The sequence below is a fragment of the Triticum urartu genome, chromosome 3A, assembly GCF_056163025.1.
Source record: "Triticum urartu cultivar PI428250 chromosome 3A, HENAU_Tu73, whole genome shotgun sequence".
Classification (NCBI taxonomy): domain Eukaryota; kingdom Viridiplantae; phylum Streptophyta; class Magnoliopsida; order Poales; family Poaceae; genus Triticum; species Triticum urartu.
In genome coordinates, this window is record NC_141875.1 from 14,367,833 (window position 1) to 14,391,498 (window position 23,666).

At 47.3% G+C, this 23,666-nt stretch overlaps 1 protein-coding gene across 1 annotated transcript; it reads left to right on the forward strand.

Annotated features, from left to right (window-relative positions):
* The first annotated feature begins 20,302 nt into the window (after positions 1-20,302).
* On the forward strand, positions 20,303-21,734 carry LOC125547652 (E3 ubiquitin-protein ligase SINA-like 3). Its single transcript, XM_048711464.2, has 2 exons — positions 20,303-20,733; positions 20,833-21,734. Exons 1-2 carry the CDS (start codon positions 20,467-20,469, stop codon positions 21,550-21,552), a joined length of 987 nt encoding a protein of 328 aa, XP_048567421.1. The 5' UTR covers positions 20,303-20,466; the 3' UTR covers positions 21,553-21,734.
* Positions 21,735-23,666: the final 1,932 nt, after the last annotated feature.

Here is a 23,666-nt window from a genome sequence, read left to right on the forward strand (position 1 = left end):
CGTGCCAGCTTGTGTGCGGCGCTGCTTGCCGCTCCATGCTGGCCATGCGGTCGTCCATCCGACCGGATGGCTTTCCTATTTTTTGACTGCGGGGGCTCTAAGGACTCCTCGTCAAATTCATGTAGTAGCTTTCGCTTTGGATAGCTTTTTGTGCGGCGACTGCCGCCATATTTGTCTGCGGTGTTGCATACTTTGCTCCATTTGATTCTGAGTGCATCTTCCGCAGTTTTGAGCTTCCGCTTCTGCTTTTTCAGGCTATGCGCAGTGGCGACAAGCCTTTTGTGGAGGTTCTTCTGCTCGATGAGTTTATCTGGTGTAAGGTCGTCCGAACTATTGTTTTCGCCGGGGACGGGGTGTTCGGTTTGTTTATCCAAGTTGCCCTGTTCGGACGCTTGCTCGAAGGCATGTTCATCGTCCACCGGCTCATCTTGCTCTATGGCTGGGTCTATATGGCTGCTGTCTCTATCGAGGCAGGGCTTGGAGCGGCGCTTCGTCGCCGCTTTTATTGCTTTTCGAGTCACCGATCCCTCGTTGCATCCCTGTGTTCCTCGTTGTCGCTTCCTTTGGGTGTGTCCACCATGTATACATCATGAGATGAGGTGGCTGTCCAGTGCCTTATAGGCGTTGGTTCATGTTCATCTCCTACATCGTTGTCCATACCGTCGATGTCTTCGGAGTCGAAGTCGAGCACGTCGTTTAAATTATCGATAGTGGCTACGAAGTGGGTGGTGGGTGGGCATCGAATTTCTTCATCGTCCACATCCCAATCCTGCCAGTCATAGTCCGGCCAGGGTTCTCCTGACAAAGAGAGAGACCTGAGTGAATTCAAAATGTCACCGAAGGGCGAGTGTTGAAAGATGTCTGCGGCGGTGAACTCCATGATCGGCGCCCAATCGGATTCGATCGGTAGGGGCGCGGAGGGCTCGGAGTCCGGAAAGGAGTCCGGCACCTTGGAGTCACGGGCTTCGCAGAGGACAAGGCTGGTGTTCGGCTTGATCGCCGTAGAGATTGCAGCCCCCGAGGCGGTATCTAATCACGCATCCTTGATTGGTGTGATCGGCTCCGAGCTAGGGGTCGGAGCGGACACAGGTGCGACCTCCAGGGCACTGTTCGGTGGCAGAGCTAAATCATGCCCATCGTGACAGTGCGGCGCGCTCGGCTGTGGCTCGAATCCGTCGAAGATCAAGTCTCCGCGGATGTCGGCCGTGTAGTTCAAACTTCCAAATCTGACCTGATGGCCAGGGGCGTAGCTTTCGATCTGCTCCAGATGACCAAGCGAATTGGCCCGCAGTGCAAAGCCGCCAAATACGAAGATCTGTCCGGGGAGAAAAGTCTCACCCTGGATCACATCGCTGTTGATGATCGGAGAAGCCATCGGGCCTAAAAGTGACGACACAGAGAAACTCTCAATGAAAGCACCAATGTCGGTGTCAAAACCGGCGGATCTCGGGTAGGGGGTCCCGAACTATGCGTCTAGGCCGGATGGTAACAGGAGGCAGGGGACACGATGCTTTACCCAGGTTCGGGCCCTCTTGATGGAGGTAAAACCCTACGTCCTGCTTGATTGATATTGATGATATGGGTAGTACAAGAGTAGATCTACCACGAGATCAGAGATGCTAAACCCTAGAAGCAAGCCTATGGTATGATTGTTGTTCGTCCTACGGACTAAAACTCTCCGGTTTATATAGACATCGGAGAGGGCTAGGGTTACACAGAGTCGGTTACAATGGTAGGAGATATACATATCCGTATCGCCAAGCTTGCCTTCCACGCCAAGGAAAGTCCCTTCCGGACACGAGACGAAGTCTTCAATCTTGTATCTTCATAGTCCAGGAGTCCGGCCGAAGGTATAGTCCGGCTATCCGGACACCCCCTAATCTAGGACTCCCTCAGACTCGAAAAACCTCGCCGAACAGCGACCAGTCTCTCGCCTTATCATGACAGTCAGTTTTAGCTTTCTCTACTGAGGTGCTCGGCCCGGCAGAACTGGGGCACAATCGCAATAGTTCTCCTAGCGCTACCTTAGCCGATAGAGCGGAACATAAGGAACCAAAACATAGGAGCCGGGCAAACCCAACATTTGACCAAAGACATGATTCGGAGCTGATGCATATAGTGCTATAAGTTCGGGGTGCCGCACTTGTGAAAGTGTTCGGACTTTTCACACCATATTGTGGGTACGTAAGCCCCTAGTGCATTGGTCGTACCAGAGTGTACGGTTGAAAGGCGTCATTAATGAACACATAGATATATATATATAACAAAAATGCAATAATAGTCATAATGTCATGCATTCTATATTAAAATTGCATTAAAGCAGAGTGATACAGATAGTGCAATAAGCAAAAGAGTAGGACTATGTCCCTTCCAAGGGCGAGCTGAGGAATGATATGAAATCTGTAATCAACCTGGGAATTCCGTTGTATAACGTAGTTGTCTGCCTCCTTGGTTGCTGTATCATGTGTTCGGCAATAGAGCTGCCGGATAGTGTTTCCAGAGATTAAAGTCCTGAAAGAAAAAGAAAAATAACCAAACGGGAAGCCCCTAGTGCGGTTTAGGCCGCGTTTTGGGGCATGCCGCGGTTGTGCCCCCCCTCCCCACCTGTGCCCATGGTATTTTTAATGCGTAATTATGTATGTGCGGCAGAAATAATGCCGTTGGGCTGGGATTGGGGTGGCCGCCGTATTGCTACGCGGGCTCAGATCGCGCCAGGCGGTCTGTTTGCCGATTGCCCCGAGCGCGCTTGAAGGTGTCCGGGCTTTGAAACGCCGAACTGGTAGATTGCCTTGAGAGGCTGCTTTGCGCTTCTGCTTCAAGGGCCGCGGTGTGCTCCTCTGTTTGGAGAGAGCACTCTGTGTTTCCATTGACTGTAATAACTCCGCGAGGTCCTGGCATCTTGAGCTTGAGGTATGCATAATGTGGTACCTCATTGAATCTAGCAAATGTGGTTCGTCCGAGCAGCGCGTGATAACCACTGCGGAACGGGACTATATCGAAGATTAACTCTTCGCTTCGGAAGTTATCCGGGGATCCGAATACCACTTCCAGTGTAATTGAGCCTGTGCAGTGGGCCTCTACGCCTGGAATGACGCCCTTAAATGTTGTTTTTGTGGGTTTGATCCTTGAGGGGTCTATACCCATTTTGCGCATTGTGTCCTGATAAAGCAGGTTCAGGCTGGTGCCGCCATCCGTAAGGACTCGAGTGAGGTGAAATCCGTTGATGATTGGGTCTAGGACCAATGCGGCGAATCCGCCATGACGGATACTAGTGGGGTGGTCCCTGCGATTGAAGGTGATCGGACAGGAGGACCAAGGGTTGAACTTTGGGGTGACTGGCTCCAACGCATATATGTCCCTGAGCGCACGCTTCCGCTCCCTCTTGGGGATGTAGGTTGCGTATATCATGTTCACCGTCCGCACTTGCGGGGAGAACCTCTTCTGTCCTCCAGTGTGCGGCTGCCGGGGTTCTGCCTCGTCATCGCTATGCGGCCCCTTGTCCCTGTTTTTGGCAATTAACTTGCCGGCCTGCTTGAACACCCAACAATCCCTCTTGGTGTGATTGGCTGGCTTGTCTGGGGTGCCGTGTATCTGACACGAGCGATCGAGTATACGGTCCAAGCTGGACGGACCCGGCGTACTTTGTTTGAATGGCTTTTTCCGCTGACCGGGTTTAGAGCCTTTGAATCCGGCATTGACTCCGTATGCTCAGTACTTTCGCTGTTAATGCGGTGCTTATGCTTGTTGCGACGTGACCTTCTATTGTCGTCCTTGGTATCTGAGGTACCATGGTTCTTTGATATGTTATTACTGCGAGCCAACCAGCTGTCTTCTCCCGCACAAAAGCGGGTCATGAGCGTCGTGAGAGCTGCCATAGATTTCGGCTTTTCCTGACCAAGGTGCCGGGCTAGCCACTCGTCTCGGATGTTGTGCTTGAAAGCCGCTAAGGCCTCCGCATCCGGACAGTCGACGATTTGATTTTTCTTTGTAAGGAACCGAGTCCAGAATTGCCTGAACGAATTATGTGGCTCAAGTCATCGGCGTCTGGTGGTCGCACATAAGTGCCCTGAAATTTGTCGAGGAATGCGGCTTCCAGATCTTCCCAACAGCTAATGGAGTCCGCTGGCAAGCTATTAAGCCAATGCCGCTCTGGTCCTTTGAGTTTTAGTGGGAGGTACTTGATGGCATGTAAGTCATCACCGCGGGCCATGTGGATGTGGAGGAGGAAGTCCTCAATCCATACTGCAGGATCTGTTGTGCCGTCGTATGATTCAATGTTTACAGGTTTGAAACCTTCTAGGAATTGATGTTCCATTACTTCATCCGTGAAGCATAAGGGGTGTGCGGGGCCTCTGTATTGGGCTATATCGCGACGCAACTCGAATGGGTCCTGCTCGCTGTGTTCGGCCTGGCCGAATTTGCTTTTACTGTATCCGGCATGACGTTTACCGTCTCGTAGAGTGGTGCGCCCTCGTGATTCGTAGATCGATCTTGAATGCTTTGCTTTGTCCTCCAATATGTCTCGCAGGTCTGGCGTATCTCCCCATGCCTTTTTATTTGGATGGCATTGGGGTGGAGGCTGAGCTTTTGGCCGGAATGCCTCTCTATCGCGGCCACGAGGTGGCCGATCAGCCGTATCATGCGCATCTTCCTCCAGTCGGGGTAGTAACCTGCCCCTTGGGTAACTCTTTGAGGGATGCTCAAGTTTATATTCCTCAGCCGCGAGGACTTCAGTCCATTTGTCAGCTAGCAGATCTTGATCAGCTTGAAGCTGCTGCTGCTTTTTCTTCAGGATATTTGTCATGGCCATAAGCCTGCGCTTGAAGCGCTCTTGTTCGACGGGATCCTCTGGTACGGCGAATTCATCGTTGCCGAGGCTTGCCTCGTCTTCGGAGGGGGCATGTAATTGTCATCCTCCTCCTCTCCGCCAGCCGCTCTCTCAGGAGAGCTGGCTCCTTCATCCTCCTGCTCTAAATCTTGCTGGAGGGGATTGTTGTTGTCTTCGGCGCTATCCGGAGTGTTATTATCTCCTGTGCCGGTATCACCACTTTTGCTTTGGCGGGACTTAGAGCGGCGCCGCTGATGTCGGCGCTTGGGTTGCTTCTTGGAGGGGTCATCCTCCTCTATCTCGTCGCCATTGCCTTCATTGGGTGTATCCACCATGTATATGACATACGACGAGGTGGCTTTCCAGTGCCCTATAGGTGCTGGTTCATGTTCGTCTCCTACATCGTCGTCCATACCGTCGATGTCTTCCGAGTCGAAGTCGAGCATGTCGGTTAAATCATCGACAGTGGCTACAAAGTGGGTGGTGGGTGGGCGTCGAATTTCTTCATCGTCCGCATCCCAATCCTGTTGGCCATAATCTGGCCAGGGCTCTCCTGACAAAGAGAGAGACCTTAGTGAATTCAGAATGTCGCCGAAGGGCGAGTGCTGAAAGATATCCGCGGCGGTGAATTCCATGATCGGCGCCCAATCGGATTCGACTGGCAAGAGCGCGGATGGTTCGGGGTCTGGAAGAGAGTCCGGCACCTTGGAGTCACGGGCTGCGCAGAGGATTATGCTGGTGTTTGGCTCGATCGCCGTCGAGACTACAGCCCCTGAGGCGGTGTCTAGCCACCCGTCCTCGATTGGCGCAGCTGGCTCCGAGCTAAGGGTCGGAGCTGATGCGGGCGCGGCCTCTGGGATACCGTCCGGTGGCAGAGCTAGGTCATACCCATCGCGACAATGCGGCGCGCCCGGCTGTGGCTCGAATCCGTCGAAGATCAAGTCCCCACGGATGTTGGCCGTGTAACTCAAACTTACAAATCTGACCTAATAGCCAGGGGCGTAGCTTTCAATCTGCTCCAGATGGCCAAGCGAATTAGCCCACAGTGCAAAGCCGCCGAATACGAAGATCTGTTCGGGGAGAAAAGTCTCACCCTGGACCGCATCGCTATCAATGATAGTAGGAGCCATCAAGCCTAACGGCGACGACACAGAGGAACTCTCAATGAAAGCACCAATGTCGGTGTCAAAATCGGCGGATCTCGGGTAGGGGGCCCCGAACTGTGCGTCTAGGCCGGATGGTAACAGGAGGCAAGGGACACGAAGTTTTACCCAGGTTCGGGCCCTCTTGATGGTGGTAAAACCCTACGTCCTGCTTTATTAATATTGATGATATGGGTGTTACAAGAGTAGATCTACCACGAGACCAGAGAGGCTAAACCCTAGAAGCTAGCCTATGGTATTACTGTATGTTGTGATTGTTGTCCTACGGACTAAAACCCTTCGATTTATATAAACACCGGAGAGGGTTAGGGTTACACAAGGTCGGTTACAAAGGAGGAGATATCCATATACGTATTGCCTAGCTTGCCTTCCACGCCAAGTAGAGTCCCATCCGGACACGAGACGAAGTCTTCAATCTTGTATCTTCATAGTCTAACAGTTCGGCCAATGGAGATAGTCCGGCTGTCCGGAGACCCCCTAATCCAGTACTCCCTCAGTCACCAATGCTTGTTGTCCCTGAAGGTGTCCCCTGTTTCAAGCACGTAACAACTAAGTTGTTGGAGACACTAGACACACTCGACATGAAAGCATCTGGTCTACATGGGAAACTACAGGCATGATTTTAGCACAACAGCAATAATTCAACTTATTGTCAACAACGAATAACAACCAAGCATCTAGTATATAATACCATGTATTCATTGCCAGGTTGTTTTTTCAGGTATTGAGGGTAGCCTTGTCAACGCAGATGATTTAAGCAATGAGGAGGATGATCCAAGCATCAAAGATGGAACTGCACCACAGTTTAGGGAACTAGTTGTTCCCGAACTGGCAGCAGAGGAAAGCCCAGTCATTGTGAATGTGTTTTTGTCTATTGTGTCTTGTTAAGTATATGTTAGACCAAATAACGTATGCCATAATCACATTTACAGGACTTGAAGGCTTCCATTGAGAGGACCGGGGTGGAGTATATGTTAGAGCATCTCCAGCCGTTGAGCCCCCCAGGAGGCATTTTTTTCGCCGCCCGGGGGGCTGCCGGCGGAATTTTTGGCCTCGGGGTGGAAAAGTTTCCAGCCGTGTCCACCCCCAAGCCGTGCCCAGGCCGCGCCCGCCCCAGGCCATGGCCGGCTCGGCCTCGCCGCCGAGCTCGAGCAGAGCAACATGAGCACGAGTGCGAGCCCGATGCCGTCACCATTGTGCTCTGTGCGGAGGTCGCCAAGCCGCTGCGCCGCGCCATCCTCAACCGGGGCATCCGCGGCCTGCTGGACCGCCTCGTCGGCCTCGCTCCAAGCTGCCCTCGCTGGCGCGGCCTCACCAAGCCACCTCTGGCGCTCCTCGACTGGGGCTTCCACGCCACGCCACGCCGCCCGCTTCCCTCCCTCCATTATGTCAGGCATGAGCGTGAGCCCATTCGCTGTTGGCCATGCTGCCCAGGTCTTCTCCCCGCAGCTCGCTCTCTCACGGAACCTGCTAGCTACAGGGCGGCGATGGAGGCGGACGAGCTGCTGACGAAGATACGGGAGCTGGGGCAGGGGCAGGCCGAGCTCCTACGGGAGATTTGCGCCAGAGCACCGCGGCGCGCAGCCTGGGCCCAGCCCCCGCCCCGCGTTCCCGCTGGGGCACCCCTCCTCGTCGCGGCGCACCGTCGCCGCGCTCCTGGACCCGTGCTGGGCCAGGCGGTGCACATCATCGCGCCCGAGGGCAAGCTCCTCTACTGGTGAGGCTCCTTGTGCATCTCGACTTTGTTCGGTTTGGCGAGCGCGAGGCGGCGAGTGCTAGGCGGCGGGGGAGGCGGCGGGGGCGGGGGCGAGCGCGAGCCGGCGGAGCAGAGGAGGGCGCGCGTGAGCCGGCGGGGGCGGAGGCGAGCGCAAGCCGGCGGAGCAGGTGGGCGGAGGAGGCGAGGCGGCGAGCTCGGCGGGGCGGGGCGGAGGAGGCGAGGCGGCGAGCTCGGCGGGACGGGGCGGGCCGGAGGAGGCAGGGCGGCGAGGAAGCGGAGCGGGGCGGAGGAGGCGGGGCTGGCGAGGGAATGATTCCTTTTTCATGCAGGAAAAGAAGGAGAGAGACAGAGAGAAGAGAGGCTGACTGGTGGGGTTTTGCCATGCAAAAGTTAATGCCGGCGGTCCCAAGTGCCCCCCGATGGGCTGGGTTTCGCGTGAGGTCGCCGAGGCTACCTTTTCTCAAATCCGGCACAAAACAACGTCTTGGAGACGTGACTGGAGCCTTTTTTTTGCGCCGGTGCTAAAAAAGGTGCTTGGGGGACGTCTTGGGGGGCCTAGTGGAGATCCTCTTAGCGAAAGCTCAGGTGGAAAAGGAAAAAATGAGAAAAGTTACACAATTAGATAAGAAAAGGAGATGTGACATGCTTGTTCTACTAGGTGGATGTACACAAGCTGGCTTCAACACAGGAAAACCACCGCAAAGATCATCCTTGGATGCTGCGGCAAACCTTTTGGACCGCCCGTCAACATCAAGACAGGGTGACACACTCACTGTTAGCAATAACGATGAGAGGGTGCTCAGTTCTTCATGTGATCTAGAGCTAGTTACTGCTCGCAATCTGGAGTGCTGCCCGTCCGAAGTCACAAGATGACGAAGAGGATGAAGGAGGGAAGAACCAGATAAAAGAGAAAACAGGCTCTCACCCGCTTGTATGGAGCTGTGCAGCAATGATGCTACTAAAGTCAATATCGAGAGAACAGAAGCCAATGAGGTAGCCACTGATGGGCCCCCAAATGTTGAAGCCATGCGTGTGGAGGACTCAAACCAAAACCTACTGATGAAACAGCAAGAAATCTCGGATAACAATGTTTCCAATGTTACCTTTCACGAAAAAGAGGTTGTTGCCCAGCTGCACAACGAGATTGAGAAATGCTCGACCGGAAAGGTCTTGGTGCATGAGAAGAACACAGAAGCAGATATCTTGAAAAGTGCCAATCCTTTAGTTGATAAAGTCGAAAGAGTGCATGGTTGTCAATAGCTTGATTAGCTTGTATCTCATAACGTCGCGGATTCAACATTGTCATCAATCCGTAGTACTTGTGCTGTGGCTTCAAGCAATTCACCTAAAGTTCGAGCCAACACAAAAGCAAACCGCACGCATCAGAAACGTGAGATGAAAACGGGGGAGATAACCATTGTATTGAAAGCAACAGCAAAGGCACTCCAGAACATATGAAAACACATGGAGCTCATGCCAGAGAAGCCGACACAGTGGGAACCCCAATGGCCAAGAATGTGTCACATTATAGTAGCTCGGACGTTGATGCTGAAAATGAAGTTAACAGTGACGAGGTGCCACTATCCGTACGTTGAACCCAAAAAGCAACTACACCTCATTTACTCTTTGGGAAATACTAATTATGATATCCAGTTCATCACTAAATATGCATATACATATATATGAATTTCACTAACTTACTGAATGTAGGGTCACGTGCTATCAAATCTGGAGCCAAACAATTGAGTCTGAAGCGCATGTCAATTGTTGCCCCGTCCGATACGAGTGTATCAGAGCTAGAGCAGCCCATCCTTGATGGTCAAAGTTTCATGAATCCAGACAGTGTCGACCGTACTGCAGCAAGCGATGCTTACAAAGATCATGTGACAAACTCAAAGCTCAGGAGGTCAAAAAGAGGAAGGCAAGCCAATTCTTTGAAAACTGGCTCGCCCACTACTGGAACGGAAATATTTCCCAAGTGTACCACTACTACGACGCCCAGTGGCTTTCCCAGTTAGTATCGCTCCACATGGCGAGGCGCGGCTATCTCTCGCTTGTAGCAAGACAGTAGCTGAGGTCGCCACAAGTAGACCACATGGTGGGACAGCCCAATAGATATGTTGATCATCACGCTAACGTCACTCCACTATTCGTGCTACTCCTAAGGGAGCTCCTAGCCGGCGCTTTATGCGCCAACTAGGAGTTATGGCACCCACTAGCCGGCCGCAATAGAACAACCCATTAACCACTTGCTCGGCGGTCAACGGTTGACCGATCGATGGTTGAGCAGTTGACTTTTGAAGAAAAAATGTGTTCCTTAGATGAAACAAAAAAATTGTAAATTCAAAAATGTTCATCGATTTTGAAAAAATTATGAATTTAAAAAGTTCACCAGTTTAATAAAAAGGTACATTGCATTTGAAAAAGTTCATAAATTTTGAAAACAAAAGTTCACAAACTTGGAAAAAGTTCATAGATTTTTTAAAAAATCACCAATTTGAAAACAAAGTTCATGGATTTTGGAAAAAAAAAGTTCATCGATTTTGAAGAACAAAGTTTGTGATTGACAAAAGCTCATCAATTATGAGGAAAATTTAACAAATTTAAAAAAAGTTCATCGATTTCATGAAATAACTTCATGCATTTAAAAAGAAGAAGAAAAGTAAAAAGGACAAAGTAACCAGGGAAACATGAAAAAAGAAACGAGACCACTTGATTGAAAGATAACTGGAGAAAGACTAAAATGCTAAAAAGAATTTTGTAAGCACAAGTGTGAAGATGTCCTAGTGGTTGGTGTGGTTCTCTTCGAACTCGTTGCACGCACATTGTTTGCACCCTTTTAAAACTTAGCGGGAAAGAAAAAAAGAGGTAAATGGGCAGGATCTGAATGCGCCAAATAGGGTTTGCCTACTACTGAAGTGGAGCACATGGTGAGCATAAGTATCTTGTTATTTTTATTTTTATTTTAAATCCATATATTTCAAAAACAGAAATTTACTTAAGAAATTTAAAACCACATATTTGAATAAAAATCATAACATATTATAAAATTTTGTTAGTGCAGTTTTCCAAAAATGTTAATATTTTTTCAAAAATAATATCCATAACATTGAAAACTGTCCTGGTGTCTCAAATAATTTATGCAAAAAAAATTCTAAAATGCATATACAATGTAAAAAATGTTGTGTAACTAAAAATTTCTAGTACCATTCAAATATGTATGTACCATTTTATGCCAATATTCCTGTATTTCAAAATAATTTTCAGGACATTTTAAAAATGGTTCAAATGATTTAAAAAAATTACTTCCTCGATCAAAATTAATTTTCATTGATTTAGTACAGTATAAATTTCTATTCAAAAAATGAAGTGACATTTTAAATATATATTCACGTATTTTCAAAAATTGCCCGTGAAATTTTCAAAAATGTTTATACAATGTAATAAAATATATGTGTAGTTAAAAAATTATTGCTATTAAAAATATACGACATGGATTTGACCAAATGTTACATCTAATCAGAAAAGTGTTCACAACATCTATTTTAAAATGTGCAATGTGTATCAGAAAAATGTTTCACGTGCGCTCTAAAAATGTACATTGTGTACGCAGGAAAAGTAGACATGTGTTGAAAAAACCCGATGAAGAGACAAAAAAAAAGGAAACCTAAAAAGCAAAAAAAAGAAACAAAAAACCCCAAAGTATAGCGAAGAATGAAAGAAAAGCCGAAGACAACAAAGAAGAAAACAAAGAAATCCAAAAGTAAAATGAAGAGAAAAAACGCAAAGATGACCGTTGAAAAGCAACAGAAAACAAAGAAAAAATAAATGAAAATGAGAAAGGAAAAAGAAGGAAGAAAACTAGAGCGAGCGAACCTAGTTTGTCATTGCCCTCAGCGAGCGACAACGAGCAACCGCGCGAAATGGGATGGGCCGCTAGTCATTGCCCTAGGCAAGCGATTCCCTGTCGCGCATGTTTTTTTAGACAAAGCTGTCGCGCACGTGGCGCTGCTGTTTTTTTAGGGGAACGTGGCGCTGCTTTTCCTCTCTCTCCCGTCCCTTCTTCTTGGGCCTCTAATAGGTACCGGTGCACTGGCCCCAATTTGGGCCGATCGCACCCTGTACGTCCAATTAAAGCCTTGTTTGCCAAACTCAACTATTCTTGAGGCGGAGCTGGTTTCTCGTCCATCTCAAATATGGCATGCAGTCCTAGAGGGGCGAGATGTGCTGCAACAGGGAATTGTAAGAAGGATTGGAAATGGCATATCTACACGCATTTGAGAGGACAACTGGATTCCCAAAGAAACAGCCCCAAAACCGATTGTATCACTAGTTGCGGCACCCCCCAGGAGGGTGTCCGATCTTCTGTCTCCAGCTACTGCTTCATGGAATGAACCCTTAGTGCATTCAGTTTTCTTACCTTTTGATGCTGAAGCAATTCTAAAGATACCAGTGTGCACTTGAAACACTGAGGACTTCTGGGCTTGGAACCCGGACAAGAAGGGCGGGTTTTCAGTCATAACAAAATTGCAGAGGGAGGCTTGGCTAGAAGGAAGGGGTGACTCATCATCCAACTCTAGAGAAGAGGACGCTTGGGCTCGTCTATGGCAGCTGAAAGTCCCATCAAAGATCAGAGTCTTTCTGTGGCGTCTCGCTCGGCACTCCATACCAACTACGAACGTTCTACATAGACGGAATATGGCAACTCAGAGCGCCTGTCCGTTGTGTGGATGCCAAGATTCGTGGAGACATGCCCTCTTGTCATGCACTATGTCGAGGTGCATTTGGGCCTTGACGGGTGAAACTCTTGTGTCAAAGATGACGGAAAACATGGAGCCAAGTGCGAAAAACTGACTGTTTGAACTTCATGATGCACTAGACCATGCGAGTTTCACGAGAATGGTCGTCACACTGTGGGTTGTGTGGTATGCAAGGCACAAGGCAATTTATGGATCTTTATTCCAAAATCCACACCAAACAATATCATTTGTAGACTCTTATCTTCAGGAGCTACAACAAATTCCCACTTGTGAACCGAGAGTGCAGGTACTGGCTGTACCAGGGCAGCAATGCCGATGGATCCCACCTCCAGCTGGTTTTAATAAGATCAGTGCGGATGGTGCACTAGCAAGGAATAGCCGAGTGGGAGTGGCTGCTGCAGTCTGTTGACATTCAATTGGCAATTTTCTTGGCTCGTCAGCAGTTGTCTTTCGAGGAATCAGAGACCCTATGATTCTGGAGACGTATGCTTGTTGGGAGGCTCTATCTTTGGCGGAGGATCTGTACGAGCAGAATATCATGGTAGCCTCAGATTGTCAAGGTGTGGTGCAAGATATCAACGAAGGGACATGAGGTCCCAATGCGGCTGTTATACATGAAATAATAGACCGCAAAGCTAGTTTCTCTTCTTGCTCGTTTGTTTTTGAGTGAATGAATTTTAACTTTGAGGCTCACAATCTCGCTAAATTCGCATGTAATTTAGATATAGGTAGGCATATTTGGTTGGGCACTCCTCATAACCCAAACCGTGTACCCATGAACATTGTTTTGAATCAATAAAGTGAGTGAGATTTCTCAAAAAAAGATTAAAGCCTTATTTGCCGTCAGATACAGGACACTTTCGTCTCCACCATGCTGTTTCTACCCTGCAAATCACGTGAGCACACAAGCGGGCACGAGCGCCATGGACGGGTGGCCTAACCCGCCGGATCTCCGCCGCTAGTTGGACCTCCACTGCTCCCACCTCTCTCCGCAGCTCCAATTTGCCGTCGTTGCACACCCTCCTCATCTCCCGTCGTTCCAGCACCCCCCCCCCCCCTGTCGGATGCAGCTCTGCCAAACATCGGTTCCAGCAACTCGCGCCGACGCCGCCCATCATAGCACGACATCGCCGTCGTCGTCAACCTGCACCACACGATTCTAGCAAAAAAACACATCTCAACCCAAAAAAACTCTGGTGGGTAGTTGCAGCAAAACAAAAAACTGATTCCAGCAGAAAACAAAAGGGTTCCAGCAAAATGACTTGAGCAACTAGCAGATCCAGCAAATTGCTTGAAGCAATAAAAATCCCTGATTCCAACAAAAATTAATACGGTTCCAACAAAAAATGAGTCACCTCCGCCTGGCCATAGCTAATAATCTCAACCAACAAAGAACTTTAGAAATTGCCATCGTAACAAAATCATTTGCTGGTTCCAACAAAAAAAAGACACGGTTCCAGCAAAAAAGATGAATTGAGCTGAGCAGAAGCTGGAACTGATGATTCAAGAAGAACATGGTTCCAGCAAAAATTGCTTCTGTTTGTAACATCCCCAACCAGTGTTCCAGCAAAAATCCAGCCGAAGGTTGAAGCTAATTTACCAACAAAAATCTGCGGTACTTGGTTGAAGCAGAAAAATTTGCAGGTTCCAGCAAAATTGGAAGACGGTGGTAGCAATTTTTAGACTGATTCCAGGAAAATTGAAACAAGGTGGCAGCAATTTTTAGACTGATATCAGGAAAATTGAAACAAGGTGGCAGCAAAAATTAGGACCGGTTCCAGCAAAAAAAATGGTTCCAGCCAAAAATGCTCCTGCTTGTAGCATCCCCAACCAGTGGTTCCAGCAAAAAATCCAGCCAGAGGTTGAAGCTTTACCAACAAAAATGGTCACTGCTAGAGGTGGTATCTACCACCGTCGCCTGTTGTAGCACTTGGCAGGCCATTTCCAGCCAAGCACGCGGTTGCGGATCTGCGGCCGTAGCCATCGCATCACGAGATTCAGGAGCGCGGGGGTGGGGGTGTGTGGGGACGAAGGAGGGTAGGAGGGAGATGCACGGCGGAGCAGCAACGACTAGTGCTCCATGGCCAGATGAGGAGTGGAGGGAGAGAGGATGGAGTCAAGCTCGAGAGGCTTCCATGGTGAGAGGATTTGATGAAGAAAGATAGATGCAGACTGAGGATAAGGTGGGGAAAGGTAGCGGTGTGATGGGGAAAGTTAGCGGTGCGGGGCCACGAGTTAGGTCGCGTGTCGCAAGCGACCGGCCGAAGACCCGGCCGGCGCACCGGGCACAAACATTTACCTTCTTATTGGGCAGGCCGAGTAGCTTCTTCTATTCTTCTTTGTTCGTTCGGTCTTGTTTCTAATGTACTTTTCTTCTTAAAAATCGCATATATTTCAAAAACTTCATTTACTTAAGATTTCTGTAAAAAAAACATCACCTGGAATTTGGAACAAGTTGACGTGTGTAAACTTTTTGTTATGATAATTTTAAAATATATTATAGCATTAAAAAAGGTTGATAAATTTAAATATTCATGCCTTTCAAAAAAATTGTTGGTGACATTTCAATTTAGAGAAACATGTTCGCACAATTAAGAATGTTCCTATCATAAAAAAGTATAATGTATGTGAAATATTAAGAAAATATCCAGGGATTCTAAAAATATGTTCATGACTTTCAAAAAATCGTATAACATAAAAAAATGTTCACATAGTTTTTCTTAAAAAATCGAATCATTCAAAAATATAATTAATTTTTTTTTTAAAAATACGGGTTCCAAAAATATGTTGACACATTTGTTAAAAAAGTAAAATGTAAATAAATGTTTATTTTAAAAAGTGTTTCATGTCAATCAAAAAGATGTACGTGTCATTTAAAAATGTTTACATGTTAAAAAATATGTCCATGACATTTATTTGAAAACATTATACAATATTAAAAATATTTGGGTATTTTAAAAATATTTAGCGTGTATTTGAATAATATTTAACAGCATTTGAAAAAAATGTTCAAAATATGTATTTGGAAAATGTTAGGAGGAATGCGCTGACGGCCTAGGGGTCAACTTCCACCCCTCAACCACCCCCTCCCCCGCGGTCATTTCTCATGTTCTTATTTAAAAATAATTTGAACAGGTCTTAGTTACTACCTTCCCCACGCCGAGGATGGAACAAGGTTTTCCGAAACGCCTCACAATCGAACGATGTCATAATCTATATTAATTTTGAAGATCATTAGAGAAGCAAGTTGCTGGTTGTTTGATTTGATCCGATCAGGTTTGTTTGAAGCTTTGTTCTCGGACCGGACTCGTCCTTGGGTTCTCTGCATATTAAGAGAAATAAACATCTTGCTGATTCAAGTTTCTTTCATTTATATTTGTTCTTTCCTTTTGTTAAACGACTGGTATTTTTTCTAAGAACAGAAAAAATCAACCCAAAATTTTGAAGAGTTTATAATGCTGAGGTATGGTGCTGGTCTGCCGATTGACAAATGGCAATCTATGTTTGCACAACGCAGCTCATTCATCACCGGGATAAGAGTTTGCCTATACAAGCTCATGGATCATTGATTAGTACCAAGAATATTCATCTTGCTAGCTAATAATCAAACTTGACAAATATAACTTTGAACTGCAAGTACTGATCTTCCATTGGTACTTTAGTTAATCGGTACTACATCCAAAGTTGTTTCGCATAACCAAGAGCAGACTCATTCATGACACTGATGAGTTTGTGAGTTTGAATAAATTCTACCATTATAAATGATAACAAGCTATCCTTTACTTTACCTTACCGGTTGTGATTTTGAGCATGTACTTTTTTTTTCTTTCGCTCCGCTTGCGAGATGTAATACTTTTATGACTTTGTGCTACTTCGAGATTCTTTAATAAGATGGTTGCATGCATCATTATGATGCAGAGGCCAGGGGTACGCCTCCATTTCCAAAAAAAACAGACCACTTGTCTTCTACCATTATAAATGATAACAAGCTACATATAGCTGCCATTCGGCATGAATGGTGAGCTATATCAAAAAACAATGAACTAGCTACATAGCTGAACCAAACACAGCCTCACTCTACTTCCTCCAGTTAATTAAAGAGCATGGAGCAGTTGCTTAGAGATAGGTAGAGTTGATGGGATCCGATCAGGTTTCTTCAAAAAATTGTAGGAATTTTGTCTTCTAAACTGAAGGGATTGTACTACCACAGCTCTTGGATCAAATACTAGTTCAACAGTAATATTCATCTTACTAACTACTCAAACTAATTTTGAGTTCCAGGTTATTTACTGATCTTCCATTGGCACTTTAATTAATCAGTAGATCCAAAGCTACTTTGCATAACCAAGAGCAGCCCATTCATGACACTAACGAGTTTCTAATTAGGATAACTTCTACCATTACAAATGAAAACAAGCTACATAACAAAAAAATAACAAAACAATCTTCTAAACTCAGTCTACCTCCTCCTGTTACATGGTAATTAAGCAGCACAGAGCATTCACTGTAAGTGATAGTAGTTGCAAGGATCTGTGAGCCAAATCCTCAGTCCATAACTTATTGCCAAGATCCTTATGGCGCTGTCTGTCGATGAGTTGAGTGGCCCAAGAGGCTCTGTCCACAGCTTCTAGCTGAGATCCCTATGGTGCCACTCTGTCGATGCGGATGTGCACAATGTGCAAAAATGGAAAACATGTTATCCACTGACATTCTTAAATTTCAGAGGAAACAGCAGGCAACTTTCACCTTTGCCCATGCAGTATTTACTGCTAACCAGGGAGAAGAGGTTCTTATTTTTAGTCCCAACAACAATCAGGAAAACGTCTACATCGATGCACTCCTAGGAAGAAGAAAGTGCAGCATACATACAGTTCATAACAGAGTACATTGCGTGCAGAAACAGGAAGCGTACTATCAATCATCCACATATTTTTCGACAAAGACCAATCAGTACATGGTAAGGGATAGCTAAACTCGCATTTTACTAAGGAAACTACCCCTCAAGTTATGCTATGGAAAACATATTAAGTTTTTGAGACACAAACAATTAAGAACCTACAGAGAAGTAAAAAGAGAGCAGCTACACTAGGATTAAACACTATATTAGAAATTGAGTCCTAACTACTACCCAGTTCAGCTTTGAGACACGACCAATTAAGGTCCTACATAGTAATAGACCATCTAAAATAGCATTCCACTACTACCCACTAGATTGGAAATTCAGTCATAACTGACGCAGTTTCGGCTCCGAGACACCAACAGTTAAAAAGCTCCCATCTAGGAATCCTAGCAAGAAATGTTGATCCACTGACATTATGCCTCCTAAATTTCAGAGAAAATGGCAGGCAACTTGGCCAACCATCTACAAGCAGCATGTGCTAAACTAGCATGTCACTACCACAGACTAGATTGGAAACTGGGTCCTAGCAGCTACATATTCAGTTTGCACAGGCAACCAATCAAGACCCTGCAAGGTGCCATTTGTAGATCCTACCAAGAACAGCAGCATCCAGAAAGGTAAATGGAACTACTTCTTTGAGAATCAAACAAGGAATAACTCCAATTTAAATTCATGGCACTGAAATGCTAATCCACTGCCTTATCACATACTCTCTCTGTAAAGAAATATAAGAGCGTTTAGATAACTATTTTAGTGATCTAAACGCTCATATATTTCTTTACGGAGGGACTACAAATTTCAGAGCAATGCAGTGTCAAAAAAATCAGAGAAAATGGCAGGCAAGTTTCAGCGTGCCCATGTGCACTACATGCTACAGCAGCCTACAATTAGTACGAGGGAGAAAAGCATCCACATCGGTATATACTCTTAAGTATCCATCCACCCAGAAAAAAAAGGAAACGCAGGAACAAAGATCGAATGCGGCGGGTGCCGATTGAGCAATCTACATTGATATACTCCTACAAAGAAGGAAGTGCACCTAAATATAGTTCATAACAAGAGTGCAACGCGAGCAGAAACTAGCCATGGATAAATTATCAACATAGTAAGAGATAACTAAATTAGCATTTTACTAAACAAGCTGCCCCTCAATTATGTTATGGAAAACCATATTCAGTTTTGGGACACGAACAATTAAGATCCTACGTAATAAGGGGGCAGCTAAACTAGCATTTCATCAAAAAGTCTGAAATTGAGTCCTAACTACTACCCTGTTCAGCTTTGAGACACGAACAATTAAGATCCTACGTAGTAAGAAACCAGCTACACTAGCGTTCCCTTACTACCCACTGGATTGGAAATTCAGTCACGCTGCTACATTTTTCAGCTTCGATACACCAACCGTTAACATCCTACAAGGTCCCACTCAGTAATCCTAATATCCTACCAGGAATACCAGCAGCCGAACAAGTACAGATGTTTGGAAATATTGCAATATATGCCACCGAAATGCCGATCCGCTGTCATTATGCCTCTTAAATTTCAGAGCAAATGACAATAAGCACTATGTGCTAAAGTAGCATTTCAATACTATCCTGCTATCCTAGCAAGAATACCAGCAGCTACATCCAGTTTTCACACACAAACAATCAAGACCTTAGAATGTGTCATTTCCCATTTGGTCATCCTACCAAGAACAGCAGCCAATCAGTTTTCAAGTATAAACTAGCACGTCACTACTACAGATAGAGACTAGATTGGAAACTGGGTCCTAAATGCTACATTTATATTCAGTTTTCACAATCAAGACCCTAGAAGGTGCCATTTGTTCATCCTACCAAGAACAGCAGCATTCAGAAAGGTAAAACGGGACATATTTTTCCCTTGAGGAGCAGACATGGCATAACTGCAATTCATGCCATTGAAATGACAATCCCCTCCACTGGCATTATATCACATAGTACCCATTTCAGAGGAAACGGCCCATGTGCAATAGTATGTGGCTATGTGCTACCGCAGCCTACAGCCTACTAGTATCAGGGAGAGAAGCAGCCTGCCCCCGCCCTCTCCCGGCCTCCCCCGGCATCCCTAAGAACATCAATGGTGTTGCTTCCCTAGCGAACCTGCAAACCTAAGATAGACAAGATAAAACCTATCATCGACGGTGTCGGTGCTCCGCGCGCCTCCTCCTTTCCCAGCAGAAATGACTTACCCAAATTTCATTTTTAGACGACTGACGTCCAACTAAAGTGAAAAAGGAAAAGCAAATGAGGGTCGTGATTCGTGAAGGAAAATGTCTTGTGTGCATTGCGTTAAGTCCCACAACTTACGGCTAAAGAAAAATATTATGCTTCCATGTTGGTTCACAACCACATTCGTATCGCCATAGAGATGGTTCATGAGTTACATCTTTGTCACATCTCAGTGCAAAGTCACTTAACCCTAGCGGAATGCAATTGCTGCCTATGGATATACGCTGCCAGTTTCACGTTGCAGAAGAGCCATCACCTAGCCAGAGTTTAATCATATACGTGTCATTGATCACCTCGTCGTCGCGCGTGTTCATTCATCACCTTTACTCGAGGTGGTCGCACGTGTGATGGTGTGAGAGAGAAGCGGGTTTCACTAAAATTTGATCTGGTGCCTCTTGAACCCTGTTGAACCTCCCTCCCGTTAAAAAACAAGCGAGACACGGGAAGTTTACCTACGAGCAATTTTTGGACTCCTAGGAGACCTTTTTGCAAAATGTTCCAGCAGCTACAACAGTTTCCAGATGCCGTCCGATTCTGAAATCCAATGGCTCTGAAGCCCGTATCACGGAAGCACTTGAGCCTCGGTAGCACCTGATATTCTAGCCGCTACAGATCTCCATTTCACCAATTCAAAAAACATTTACTCAGTTACTCTATGGGCTGTGTGGAATAGTGGCAAGAGGAGGGACGCGAGTGGAATTCAGCACTAGTCAATGATGAAGGAAGCATCTCATCTCATCTCTAGTGCGGTACTGGCCGAGCTCCATTTGTTCTTGCTCCTGCTACAGGAAAAGTTTGGCCTGTGACAGAACAGACGGAGAGGGTTTTCCCCAAGAGCTAGGTAGGATGCAGGGCGCCGGCGTGGAGGGGAGGAGCAGGGGCTCGCCGTCGGCCATGGACAAGGCCGACGAGAGCGCCAAGAAGGCGCGGCTGGACCTGCCCGACGGCCACCTCGTGAAGCAAGAGCTCGTCGCGCACAACGCGGCGGCCGGAGGAGGCGCCATCGTTGCGGTGGCGGAGCACAGCCCGAGGGCGGAGCTCGCGGTGAAGATCGACATGTGCGTGCTCCACTGCCCGCTCTGCACCCTCCCCTTCAAGCCCCCCGTCTTCCAGGTTCTTCCTCTGCTCCTTTCGTTCTTTCGTCCACGCTCGATCGATTCTTTTGCTCAGACGTGCTGATCTACCGCCGGACTCCGATCTGTGTGCCTGCAGTGCAAGGGCGGCCACCTGGCGTGCGGCGGGTGCCTGGCCCAGCAGCCCTCCGGCCAGTGCGGGGCGTGCACGGACGGCTGCGGCTTCTTCGACCCCTGCCCCGCGCTGGACGCCGTCGTGTCCTCCACCAGGATCGAGTGTCCCAACGCCGGCTGCCAGAGGTATGTCACCTACCACGAGGCCGACGAGCACCGGAGCGCGTGCCCGCACGCGCTCTGCCGCTGCACGGAGCCCGGCTGCGTCTTCGTCGGTGCGGCGACGGATCTCGCCGGCCACCTCAGCGCCGCCCACTCGGTGCCGGTGCGCACCATCCACTACGGCAAGGTGAGCCGGTTCCAGGTGCCCGTGTCGACGCCGCGGCTGCTGCTGGTCAACGAGGACGACGGCCGCGTGTTCGTCCTCACCGTGGGCGCGCTCGGCGCCGCGGCGACCGCCCTGTCCGTGGTCTGCGCCAGGGCGAGCGCGGCGACGCGGCCACGATTCACGTGCAAGATGTGGGTGAACCTGGCGGCGTCGGCGGTCGCGAACGGCGGCAAGGCGGACGTCGTGCTGGTGGAGATGCAGATGAGGAGCAGCACGTCGCCCGGCGCCGTGGTCGCCGCCGGCGAGCCGACGTTCCTTGCGGTGCCGCAGGTGTACCTGGTCCCAGGAGCGGACGGGGGCGCCATGGAGATGCCCCTCAACGTCCGCATCGACAAGACTTCGCCTTGGTCCGACTGATTGACTGAGCGTGGTCTACTCTTGATGGCAATTGAAGCTTAATATTATTGAGATGCAGCTGAAACTATCTGGATGTGATTGAAGACGATTGTATGAGTTGAGCTACAAGACAACTTATGTCAAGAAACGTACTTTGTGTGTGCCTTTCTACCGTCAGAAAATCAGACGTATGCTATCTGATACTAGAACTTTTACTTTTCTGCATGGTAACATTTTTTTAATTGAATATTTGTCACAAACATTTTATTTTGAAAAAAGATCAAAACCTATCGGCAGCAATCAATTTCTTTTTAAATAGATGCAAAGCCATTGAGGCCGAAGCATCTATTTGCAAACGGAAACTAAGAAACATGGTGTGTACAACATTGACAGAAACATGACCCAAAATTCTGAGGTAATAGCACCCCAGTTACCCTAACTTGCACAAAATGTGATGATTTAGTCCTAAACTTGCAAAACTTGACTCCACCATACCCCAATTTGCACCTCATGTGATGATTTAGTCCCAGGCCAATCACAGCTCGACAATTGGCAGCCAGGTGGCTGGACCGGTCAGCGCACGCACTTCTGCAGAACCCCCCCCCCCCCCCCCCCCCCTTTACGGTTTTCTTTAATCAACCCGCACTCACCTCCACCTGAATTAAATCTGTCGGAATCCACCTCGCACTAGGTTATGTTGTTTGTTACAGTGAAGTGGTTTGAGAAAAGAAGCAAATCGTTTGAGCCTACCTATTTATATGGCGTGGAGAAGGTAAGTTTCTTGGCTTATTGGTATCATCTAGTCATTTTATCAGTGCACTGTGGTGTCTGACGACTTATTGAACTTCCTAGCTGCAACTTTTACTGAGAACGACTGGGTTTGCAGTTCGTTCTTAATAGAGAAAAAGGCATCGGATCTCCTTAAAGTTGTGTGGCTTTCCCACCTACCTCTCAAAACTTTCAATTGATATTCTGTGCTTCATACATTTGCGTTCGTTTTCATAGGTCCAAAATGTCTCTCATAAAACTAACTCTGACACACACAAATATGATTTGCTAACGGTCTATGTGATCTGGGTGCTGGCATGGAACGACAGGAGGGATATGCCTTCTTTCTTGAGACAGACATCACAGTGGCAAAGATGGTTCTGTTGTGGATAAGACACTACTGTAGTTTAGGAAGAGAAGTAATTGCGTGGAATACATGGGGATAGCAAAAAGAATGCTCACATGTAAACCTCTGGCGATGATGAGTCGCACTGTCTCCTCCACTTCATTGGGCTAGTTGATCATGGTGCCACACTGACATGGCTCTCCGCGACCACGCTGTCGAACTCCTGCCCGGTGCTATTCATCTGCATGTTCATTTTGGCGATGATCTGGTGCACGGTGTTGAGACCCCCATGCTGTGCGGCGAGGTAGAGTTTCGTGTCGCTGTGCTGACTGGTCGCTTGCTTGATGTGCTTATACTTGGGAGATGGCCCAGCTGTATTCAATTAGAAATCTTAAATTTATTACAGTTGTAAATTTAGTGTCATGACTTGTCTGCATAGACCCCTGTGTGTAGCCACATCATACCAAGAGATGCCACAAACTAGGCTCATTGGAAGCCATGCCAATCAGATATGTTAATTAACTGCAGATGGCAGTTATGGAGCAAAACGAAGCAAGCTTAGGTGCACAGAATGTAAACTAAGTATTCGGGGAAGAAAGTGGGAGGATTACAACAGTTTAGAGAGCTCCAGTGCGTTCTTCTCTTCTTATTAATATAACTCCATGGAGTCATTCATGGGTTGGAGGCCCATTATGGCATTACCATTAACTTCAATGATTGATTGATTGTACTTTCAAAAAGAAACCTTCAATGATTGTTTGGATGTGCTGGCTTTGTAGTTTGGATAGTATTCATTGTAAGAGCTTTCTTATGTCTTACTTTCACTACTAGGAAAAGAGCTATAGATGAAATTGACACTAATGGCGCATAGAGAAGTGGTGCGCAACTACTATATACTAATGGCGCACCATGTGGCGATGCGCCATTAGTGTGGAAGACACTAATGGCGCACCGGGCACAAGGTGGGCCACAAGTAACAATTTTTTTTCATTTTTACAAACATACTAATGGCGCATCCTGG

Bases quoted from the DNA above. Each gene is read 5' to 3' on its own strand.
- LOC125547652 (XM_048711464.2), top strand. From the start codon at position 20,467: ATGCAGGGCGCCGGCGTGGAGGGGAGGAGCAGGGGCTCGCCGTCGGCC. The intron at 20,734-20,832 runs GTTCTTCCTCTG...GTGTGCCTGCAG, and splicing joins TCAAGCCCCCCGTCTTCCAG to TGCAAGGGCGGCCACCTGGC.